The sequence below is a fragment of the Diadema setosum genome, chromosome 1 (assembly GCF_964275005.1).
Source record: "Diadema setosum chromosome 1, eeDiaSeto1, whole genome shotgun sequence".
NCBI lineage: Eukaryota > Metazoa > Echinodermata > Echinoidea > Diadematoida > Diadematidae > Diadema > Diadema setosum.
Genome location: NC_092685.1, coordinates 44,056,552 through 44,067,921, shown reverse-complemented (window position 1 = coordinate 44,067,921; position 11,370 = coordinate 44,056,552). Strand labels below are relative to the sequence as shown.

General features: G+C 40.9%; 1 protein-coding gene across 1 annotated transcript in view; it reads left to right on the top strand.

The window, feature by feature from the left end:
* Positions 1-11,370, top strand: part of LOC140236353 (ral GTPase-activating protein subunit beta-like) — a 45,963-nt gene that overhangs the window by 6,428 nt on the left and 28,165 nt on the right. Inside the window, exons 5-11 of the mRNA XM_072316312.1 lie at positions 181-435; positions 1,186-1,713; positions 4,699-4,988; positions 5,596-5,738; positions 6,366-6,463; positions 8,569-8,712; positions 9,292-9,388. Of these exons, the coding sequence (XP_072172413.1) occupies positions 181-435; positions 1,186-1,713; positions 4,699-4,988; positions 5,596-5,738; positions 6,366-6,463; positions 8,569-8,712; positions 9,292-9,388 (1,555 nt within the window). The remainder of the gene's footprint in view (positions 1-180; positions 436-1,185; positions 1,714-4,698; positions 4,989-5,595; positions 5,739-6,365; positions 6,464-8,568; positions 8,713-9,291; positions 9,389-11,370) is intronic.

Sequence of the window (11,370 nt, the reverse complement as noted above, 5' to 3'; positions counted from 1 at the left end):
CCCATCCAGCAATGGTGGCACTGAAGCTTTAAGAATTCATAACTTTAAAACATATTGTGTGATTTTCCTCAAGCTTTCAGTGATGTGCTCTTCTAATATTGCTGCATTCACCCAGTCCACACTTATATTTGTGTAAACTTGTCCTTTAAAGCCAAAAAATGTCCATTCACTCACAAGCAGGAGATGATGAAGGGCGGATCATTCCACCGGAGCTGGACAACGACGGCCTCGCCCAGGCGTGGTTCCGCTTCCTCCACGTCCTGGGCAACCCGGTGGACCTGTGTCACCCGGAGATCATCGGCAGGACGCCCATGTTTGTGGCCTCGCTCAAGGATGGCAAGAAGTTCCCGGACCAGTTTGCCTGTCTCCAGGCGCTGCCTGAAATCTTCCTCCGTGCCATGAAGGGACTCTCAGTCCTTGTGGATGCATTCCTTGGTAAGCCATGTCAAGCGAAGTCCCTACATTTGAAGAGACATTGGTCAGCAGAGAAGATGGCAGATCTTTAAACATACAGGAAACAGTTAATTATACAAAACCATCAAAATGAGCTTACATCAGAAAATAACATCCAAAAAACAAGTGTTAAGATAGACCAAAGAAAAAAAAAAAATGGGGGAAAGGAATATATTGCAACTGGAGATCATTTAGCCAATGGCTGCAAGAGTTGTAATTCCATCTAGTGTAGATGTGGCATTCACATCATGTAACCTGTTTACATGTTCATATTATTAATGTCACTTAGGTAGCTGTTTTTTTCTATAAATGATCCAAATCTCTCCTTGAGTGAACTGTTTTTTTGATGTGGGTATCATTGTGAGTGTTGACTTAGACAAAGATACTACCATTGATAATCCATGCATGAGTGAGCTTGATGTTTGGTAGATGTTAAAGTTTGCACACTGGTGTCTCTGAACTGTCAATGTTGTCTTTGAACATGCAGAATAATAATTCTTGTAGGATTTTTTTTTTTTTTTTTTTTTTTTTTGCTTCTGAGTGTGATTTAAGCCATGTAGTTGTCCCATGCTGCAAGTTAGTTGTGTGTTGGTACATAGATAATCTTATGTAGTGGTACTAGATCTAGTAAACTGTAAGTAGTGCTCTGCCTGCAACAATGTCTTATGCCACCTGTTTAAAAAACGGACTTGAAGATGTATCAACAAACGGATTCCTTTGCCTTTCATCCAGGTTACCCCACTGATCGGTACGTCACGGATCCATCTCAGACCATGCCCTCTCGCTCCCCAACCATCCCTGTGAGCAACTTCAGCCAGGCTCCGGGGCAGAAGGCCAAGAGCGGTTCGGGGACAGGGTCCATCAGGGGGACATCGAGCGGCCCTCCGGCTGCCGGCATCCGGGTCGGGGGAAGGAGCAATATCCTGCACAGTGGCATGCTCCCCGGGCCAAGCCACTCGGAGTGCAACAGCATCCTGCATCTATTTGGGGCGTGGCTCTTCCAGGCGGCTCTGATGGGATGTAAGTTTGGCGGCGGGGGGACCGCCGCTTCCCTCCCGCGGCGGAGTGGCTCCGTCTTCGTCGCCCCGTCGGCGGCAGCGGCGGCGGCGGCGGCTGCAGCTGCTGCGTCTTCGATTAGTTCTGCCACCACCATCACCACTACCAACAACACCAGCACCACCTTCACTGCTTCCACCACCACCGCCACAAATGCTTCTACTAACAGTAACGCTACTAACTACCATCGCACCCATGGTGTGGGTATGTGTGCCGTTTGATGTTGCATGAACACACATTCATGTGGTAGAGCATCTTGTGTTGCTAGAACATCTGAATAACACCCCCACCATAAGAGAAGAATTTGATAGCCTGCTTATGATCAAGATGTGCTAATATTTTTTCTAACAATTCTCTTGAAGCAATCAATAAGATACAAAGTGTTTATCCTTCTTTTATTGATACAAAAAACTCTGTCTCTTTGTCCAAAAATTTACCAGTTGACTTGGGACCAGTCATGTTTTGAGTCATTTTGGCACATCGCCTTTGCTTAATGACTGACCTGTGCCTGCAATCTCTCACATCCTGCGATATAAATTTGTAATTGAAGGAATAACCAGGAAAACCCTTTGAAGACTTGCCTTGAATCTCCAAGTGGAATAATATCAACTTACGTTGCACATATAATCAAATGCAATATAAATTGTGATCCATGGTAGGTCCAGCGGCATTGGAAAGTTAACAGTAACTGAAGGAAGAAACCTCTTATGGAGGAAGGGGGAAATATGGCCTCTGCAAATTTCATTATCTATAATCAGTAGATTTTTTGTCAGTCATAATTTGTATGTTCATGTGTGTGCATTTGTGTGAATGTGATGTATTTGAGCACATGAGAGAGAGAAAAAAACAAAACAAAGTAATTTTCAAAGCAATCATGTATAATTTAAGAATTATCTTGTGTAATGCATATGATGTGACCTCATGTTGTTGTCACTAATCAATGAGCGGAACTATTACTATGAGAATTTTTCCCGTTTCCTATCATGCATTGATATCTCTAACTTCCCAGCCTTAGGTTTCTTTGTATCCTAGTAGCTAACACAAACAATAGCATAGTTCTCCTCTAGTTCCATAGTTACATAACAGCATGAATTTGTAGACTACAATCTCCACCCCACATTCCAAACAAAGAGTGGATGACGACATTCTCTGGTGCACAAAGTGGGATCATTCTGGAACCATTCCTTGTAACTGGAGGTGTAGTTAAATGTTCACAAGGTAAAACTTTTTCAAATGGCTCAGTCCAAAAGCTTATATAGTTTCATCAGAAATGCAAGCAAGCCAATATCAACTGCCCTTACTCAAGCCCTTCACTGGTATTAGGAATTTTTTCTGTATATATTTTAAATGTAACCATTTGATTTCTTCTCAGTGAAAAATGGGCATGTATCAACATACTCCTTTGGCCATGGTAATATCGATCTTATCTTATGTTTCTATGCCTCTTTTGTTTACTCTTTCTATTAATATATGTTTTTGTGGTAAGTGGTTCATATCTTTCCAGTTTTGTCTGCACACCCCTTTTTACTGTAAACAAATGAGAGTATGATATTACAAAACTTTGAGCAGCTTGAGTATAGAGGTGTTACTTTAGGTCATCAGTGAGGTAAGTCAAAGCAAACCCCACACACAAAAAAATATGCACCTCTTCTAGAGATGTTTGTAGTATCACTAATATCGCTTGATTAGATTTGTTCAATGCCTATAGTTTGCAACAAATAGGAATTTGTCTTTTCAGCCTTGCTTTTTTTCACCGCACATCAACAGGGTGTTTGAATGGTTACTAAGATACATTCAAATAAACCACACCTACACAAAATATAATTATCAAATGTAAAAATATATGTTAACATTCCTAGATTTTGCAAAGAAGTAGTAGAAGCATGCATTCCATATACATCTATCTACACATGGTAAACCAGAAATATTCACCGTAACATCTCATGTTCTTATGATAAAACACAATGACCATGCTGTGAGTTACAGAATGTACTAATTGGGTCATGTTAAACTCATTGCTATAACCTATTTCATGCCAGCAGTACATCTTGGAAGTCACTTATTTTGACTTACTCATTCCTGGATCTATTCATGACTGTATAATAATCATTCACCCATTCATTCATTTATCCATTCACATGTATATCTTATACTGTAGAGTGGGTCTCTATACATGGATCTGTCTGTCTGTCTGTTTGTCTGTCTTTTTCTTCATTAGCATTGTATTTGTTTAAAATCCATATGTATAAAGTTATAGCAGGTTAAAAAAAAAGAGGAAAATGACAGAGTTGTAATGTAGATCAACTACCCGATCAACAAAATGCAACAACTGACAATGTTGCTGCCAGAGAACACATTTTGCAATTGAGTATATTTTCGGGCCAAACAATCTGTCTAAATGCACACATTTAAAGATTTACTTAAATGTGTACTCAAACTTTAAATTACTTTGTGCATATAATGCATGCATTATGCACTATTAGTAATTGAAAATGCAAATCTCATTTCATTGAATCTTCACATATTTTTTTTCCATTTTTTTCTGTAATTTTATCTACATTATGGGTAGTCGACCAAATTTAGTATTATAAAAAGACTAAGATTAACAGACAAAAATCATTTTAAGCAATTCTTTGTTACATTCTTGAAATTGGTAATCTATAATAACGGTGTATTTAGGCACATAATGTATCATGTACTGCTGACCCTTGGCTTGCAGTAATTTATATTTTATGTCAAAACACACCAATGTAAATGCAAGGAGTGATAATAGTATATGATGTGGGGACTCTGTGGATGAAGGTTTGTTTCTAGTAAACTTCAGAACAATACTACTGCCCTGTTTACAAAATGCATACCCTTTGAAATATGTCTCAGACTTTTTACCTGTATGGTTCAGTAAACTAACATTTTGTACCTTTATTTTAGTGTGTAGATCGATCTAAATTATCATGCAGAGCTTCTAGACATCAATATGATTTCTGTGGTTCATGGTATATCAAGAACCCACCTAAAAACTTCTGGTTCTCTTTGAAGGTAAAATTAACCAATGCCCCATGGGTAAAATTGATTAAGGTGTGTGGCAGTCATATCTGTGTGAGGTGGTATTTGTGAAACGGGTTCACATTCCGGAATTGTTACCATACTTGACACCATTCAAAACTCCTAATTCCTTCCTTGTCTGTCAAGGCCGTATGATGAGGCGCGCCCAGTCCACCCCGTCCTCCTCAGATGTCCCTCACACCCGAGAGCCCCACGAGAGGGAGGCCATCTCATCTCCGGGCGTCTCCGCCTCCCTGTCCCCGCCTGGCAACGACCGCCTGGGTGCCCCCGAGAGCTACGAGGGAGGGCGGGCGGAGGCCTGCGGGGCGCTGTGCAGGATCTTCACCAGCCGCAAGGCGGAGGAGAGCATCCTCCCTCTCTACCTGTCCCGCTTCTACCTGACCCTGACCCAGGCACTCTGTACCAACGGAAAACAGGTCAGTATCGTGTCTCATGGTCCCATTGGTGGCTGGATGCACCTGATGATCACCGTTATTAGTATTATTATTATCATTGGTAGTAGTAGTAGTAGTAGTAGTAGTAGCAGTAGAAGTAGTAGTAGTAGTAGTTATAGTAGTAGTAGTAGCAGTAAAAGTAGCTGCTTGGCGGAGGTTTGCGCTCTCAGACTGCTTTTCTAGTTATTATTTTATTATAATTATTATTATTAGTAGTAGTGGTAGTGGTAGTGGTAGTAGTAGTAGTAGTAGTAGCAGTAGTAGTGGTAGTGGTAGTGGTAGTAGTAGTAGCATCATTGTCATCATCATCATCGTCATCGTCAGGATCATTTTTAAGTTAAGTTTCAAGTTGTTTGATTTTTCCACTTGTCATATAAAACATAGAATTAATGTAAGATTTCAAATTAACACTTCCCCCAGTACAAATGAAACGATTATTAACCTGTTGAGGACGGGATGATTTTGCTACAACACGCATTTCTTGTAGACACTTACCCGAGTATCGGTACTCGTCCTCAAAGGGTTAACATAGAAGCGTACATAAACATTAAAAAGAGTATAATTTCTTCTTTTTTTTTCACCTTTTTAGCCGGTCAGTGGTCTTGTGTTGTCCAATGTCCTCTACAATGCTGACAACCTCCTACGGGTTGACCTGGCAGGGGTCAAGGTGCTCATCCCATACCTCCTGACCGCCATGGAAATCGTCATCCCAGACACTGAGCTTCGCTTCCGGTGAGTCATTCAAGCTTAAGTGTAGATGAGGGTATCAATAAAATGGTGTACATGTGCTGGCATGTATTAGAAGCTTACACTTAAGTGTACCTTGATAGATAAAGGATTCAGTGTAATGGTGCACATGCATTGGCCTGTATGAGAAATTTAAACTTGAGTGTAGATAAGGGTTCAGTGTAGTGGTGTACATGAAGTGGCTTGTCTTGAGAAGTTTACACTGAAGTGTAGATAGGGTTCATTATAGTGGTTTTTATGGAGAGGCATGTATAAAATGTTTACAGTGATGTGTAGTAAATGGTTTAATGCCGTGGTGTACATGAAATGACATTATGTAGTGGTACGTATGAGAATGACACAAGATTTGCTCCTGTGACAGTTACTCCGGTCTTATTTTCTCCTAGGACTTGGGGGTTAGGGTTAGGTTTGTCATAGAGTTTTAAGCTTAGTGTGATGTGAGGATTAGGATTAGAGTTAGCGTTAAGTTTGTGGGTAGAATTTATGTCTGGCTTAGCATGTAGATATTTCTTGGGAGCAATTGTTGCAGGAGCAAATGCCATTGAACCACACAAGATAGAGGTATATGATGTATAGATGATGCTGATCAAATTTGTTCCATTATTGTGCCAGATCTCTGGTTCCCAAGAACGAGCTCCGGCGAGCCTGCATCCATCTACTGATGTCAATGCTCTGTCTGCCTCACCACTTCAAGGACCTCACCATTCAAAGTTAGTTTTTTTCTTCTCTTCTTGTTGCCATGGTAACCAAATCTCTCAAACCTACCATGATGGTAATAGTAAAAGCTTTATCATATGTTTTTGTATGCGCATTTGTGTCTGTGTCTGTATGTGGGTGCATGTTTATGTGTTTTTAGCTCACCTGAGCCAAAGGCTCAAGTGAGCTATTGCGATCGCCCTTCGTCCAGCGTCCGTCGTGCGTCGTCCGTCGTCCGTCGTGCGTAAACTTTTTACATTTTCATCTTCTTCTTGAAAACCCCAAGACCGATTTTCATCAAACTTGGCAGGTAGCATCCCTAGGGGGTTAGGAACTCAATTTCTTAAAATGGGCACCATGCCCCACCCAGGGGGCCCCCAAGGGGGCCCAAACCCCCCAAAATTAAGGAATCTGTAAAAATCTTCTTCTCTAGAACCAGAAGTGATAGAGCTAAGTTAATACTATGAGTTAGTACATTGATTCAAGTTTGTTCATGGCAGAATCAGGGGTGCCCCCCTTGGGACCCAGGGGAGGGGGGTGGGGAGGGGTCCTAATGGGGCCTAAATTGTACATTTTCATCTTCTTCTTGAGAACCCCATGACCCATTTTCACCAAACTTGGCAGGTAGCATCCCTAGGGGGTTAGGATCTCATTTTGTTAAAATGGGCACCATGCCCCACCCAGGGGGCCCCCAGGGGGGCCCAAACCCCCCCCCCCCAAAAAAAAAAAAAAAAATGAAGGAATCTTTCAAAATCTTCTCTCAGATAAGCTAAGATAATACTATGAGTGAGTACATTAATGACTGTAGTTTCAAGTTTGTTCATGGCAGATCCAGGGGTGCCCCTCTTGGGGGCGGGGGGGGGGGGGGGGGTTGGGAAGGTCCAAATGGGGGCCTGAATTGTACATTTTCATCTTCTTCCTAAAAACCTCATGATGGATTTTCGTCAAACTTGGCAGGTAGCATCCCTAGGGGGTCAGGATCTCAATTTATCAAAGTGGGCACCATGCCCCACCCAGTGGGCCCCAGGGGGCCCCAATGCCCCCAAATTAAGGAATCTTTAAAAATTTTGGCCCTTATTGTACATTTTCATGTTCTACTTGAGAATGCCTGGTCAAATTTTAGTAAAGCTGTGAATAATTTAGATTAGTGACTGCGTGAAAGGTGAACTTGCGATACTCAGGTGAGCGCTAGACCCGCGGGTCTCTTGTTGTCTCACCTTGTACCTCTTGGATATGTGAGATGTAGAGTTAGCTGATGTTTTCGCTGTACAAGTGTATTTGAGGTAATGGATGTAGATGAAATTATTTGTCAGTCATCCGAATTAGCAATATGCAAATGTTGAGAAAAAAAAGAAAAGATGTTAACTAAATAAGCAGGGAAAGAACTCGGCTTGTACAGAAACCCACTGTCTCAGGTAGTGCAAGTTTCTTGGCTTCTTTAGTAGCCCATAGTCCCCAAAGTATTACTATGGTAACACATATGATTGTCCCTCTGTCTTAGTCTTACAGCCAATTTTGTAATGAGTGACTCCATCACACAGAGCACTGCATGATCATTCAGTCATAATGTTTATTCAGTGCAGTGCATATCCATGCATGTCTCAGTCATGCAAAAGGTTCGGGGAGTGCAAATAAATATACACTTGCTACCATAAAAAGGGGTGCGCACAATAAAAAAAAAAAAATACTTGCTGTCATTAGTTTCAGTGCTGAAGGTCAAAGGAGGTTGTCGGCATTCACAATATGACTGTTTGCCAGGCTTGTGCTTTTTTGTTGGAGCTGGACTTGCTTCACAACTTAGGCTAAATTTGACAGCCAGAAGTTACAATAACAACAAAGTAATCACAGCACCGCTACCCCCTTGGCATTTGTCACAAAGCCAGTTGTAATTATAAACCCCCTGAATTACCAATAGTCTTTTAATCCCTTGGAAGCAAACTTTATAAGAGTAACAAAGTGATGATCTTGCAGTCTTTTCATTTAAGCTTGGGTTGGAACCAGATTCGAGCATGGTTAGCAACAAGAGTGTTCATATGGTAGGAGAGGTGAGGTTGTTCAGAACCAGTTTCCATGGCGATTGAATGGCTCCAACATCACACTTATATTTGCATTCCTCCAGGTATCATCCAGAAGGAGAGTCCAGGGGAGGAGGCAAAGTCCGAGCCAGAGATCAGCTTCCTGAGTCTCAAGCCGCAGCTGGTAGACCTCATGATCAACGGCTTCCGGTGTGAGAACAACCCGCAGAACGCCCAGATGCTTCTTGGTAAGTCATTGAAGAGCATGGGTTTTTTTTATACACAACCACTGGTAGCTGTTAGTAGCAATCGAACCCTCGATGAATATCCCTTATTCACAACTTATAGACATATTCACAACATTCAACGTTTTTCATATCAATCAGGTGCTAAAAGATGGGTTATAAGGTAGAAGTATGGTATTCTTTGCATATCATTGGGCAAGGCTGCACACTAATGCATTTTTTCTACTGGTTCTACCTGTCTTTCAGACCAGTAGGTACCCAGTTTTTCCATTGTTTACTGGTCCAATCCTGAAAAAGTTACTTGTCCAACAGTGATTTTTTACTGGTCAGGGACTGTCGGACCAATGCCAGTGTGCAGCGTTGCATTGGGTAATGTGAAATGAATTTTGTACCCTGGGCATTACAGAAGAGATGTTTGTGATTCATGCTTTCACTTCGAGTAACTCTGTTAGATTGTGTGCAAATATCTGGATGTGTTTACAGGATTATAGTTTATCTAGATAGATTAGGAAGTCACTGCTATGTGTATGGACAGAAAACAGGTTAAAATGAATAATCATTGTCACTTAATATTTCCATCAGGTGCCATGTACTTGTGTATCCTGGATTCCGCCATGTGTGAGTCCATGGAGGCAAAAATCAACCGAACGGAGAAGAAGAAGAGCAAGGGATCTACCAGGTGAGATGAGGGGAAAAAAAAACTCTTGAAACTGAGACCTCCATGGTATGCAGCATTTGTCAGGGAAATGTGGGAAATGATTGCATGATTTCATCCGTGCACCTTTGTGTAAAGAGCCATTGATGGCCACAAGTCGAACATCAGCTCAACTTAGGTGTAAGTCAGTCAGAACCATACAGGATTAGACCTAAATTCGGCCAGGTGCATGTATTTAACATGGATCAGTGGCAACTTTTTAGCAGGACCGTGCCATTAACCTTTATCATTCTTGAATATTAGGTGAGCTTATTCACAAGAACTTGCAAAATATATGAATGTAACTTCTGATGCATTAGTTACAAAGTAAACTTGTTGGATAGAAAAACAAAACAAAACCCCAAACATGTCTATGAAATCCACAAGCACGCGTGTACAAATATATTGCTATTACTATGACTTCAACATTTTTTTTCTAATTATGCAACTTTAACCAGGGCTGCACACTAACCCATTTTTTCTGCCGGTCCAACCTGTCTCTGTCGGACCGGTAAATGCCCCGTTTTACCATTTTTTGCCGGTCCGAACAGAAAATTTACCGGTCAACAACGACAACCTAAAAAAAAACATTAAATGACTTGCAAACTTATTTTCTTGTTTTTTATGGACGTACGCCCTTACCCATGTACATTTTGCAGATTAATATTCTTTTTTTAAACTTGCATTATTTATTGCACAAGAAATAGAAAAAAAAGATAGGAAAAAATAGAATGTTTGTTTGTGAATTACAGTGTAAAATGATAATGAACAAAATCAGATTGTATCAAATGCGTTTGTGACTTTTTCTAAACATCGGCGCACGAACTTGCTGCGTAACCTGCTCTTGGTGGTCAGTTGGATTGCGACGATTTAATGAATTATTTTAGCTGTGATATTTTCTGATGCACGCGCTACAAGGGGTTCTTTATTTTTCTCCCGATAATCTATTCGCATTGTGCATGCGTTCTTGAAAGGTACACGACATGCAGGGCCGAATTCGCAATCCTTTTTGCGCCCATTTCCACCTCAAATATTAGCGGGATTGTGACGATTTCATAAATTACTTCGGCTGTAATATTTTCAGATGCAAGCACCAAAAGAGGTTGAAAATGTGTCCTTTATTTTTCCCGATAAACTCTTCGAATTTCGTAAGTGCGTTCTTAAAAAAAGATGCACCACATGGCCGAATTCATGATACTTTTTGCGCCTATTTCTACCTCAAATATCAGCGGGATTGTGACGATTTCATAAATTACTTCGGCTGTAATCTTTTATGATGCAAGCGCCAACATAGGTTGAAAATGTGTCCTTTATTTTTCCTGATAAACTCTTCGAATTTTGTAAGTGCGTTCTTAAAAAGATGCACCACATGGCCGAATTCATGTTACCTTTTGCGCCTATTTCTACCTCAAATATCAGCGGAATTGTGGCGATTTCATGAATTACTTCGGATGTAACTTTCTGTGATGCACGCACCGGCGAGAATGGTTGAAAATGCGTTATTTTTCTCCCCATAATCTCTTCGCATTCCGTACATGCGTTCTTGAAAGGTATACGACACGGCCGAATTCACGATCCTTTTTGCGTCTATTTCTACCTAAAATATCAGCGGGATTGCGATGATTTTATGAATAACTTCGGCTGTAATCTTTTATGATAACGCACCAAAATGGGTTGAAAATGTGTCCTTTATTTTTCCCGGATAAACTCTTCGCATTTCGTAAATGCGTGCTTAAAAGATATACGACACGGCCAAAAACCATGATTCTTGTTTTTGCGCCTATTGTTTCCTCAAACTTCAACGGGATTGCGATGATTGCATGAATTATTATTCGGCTGTAATCTTTATGATGCACAGGCCAAAAGGGGTTGAAAATGTGTCCTGTATTTTTCTCCCAATAATCTCTTCGCATTTCGTACATGTGTATACGACACGGCTGAATTCACGATCCTTTTATCACCTATTT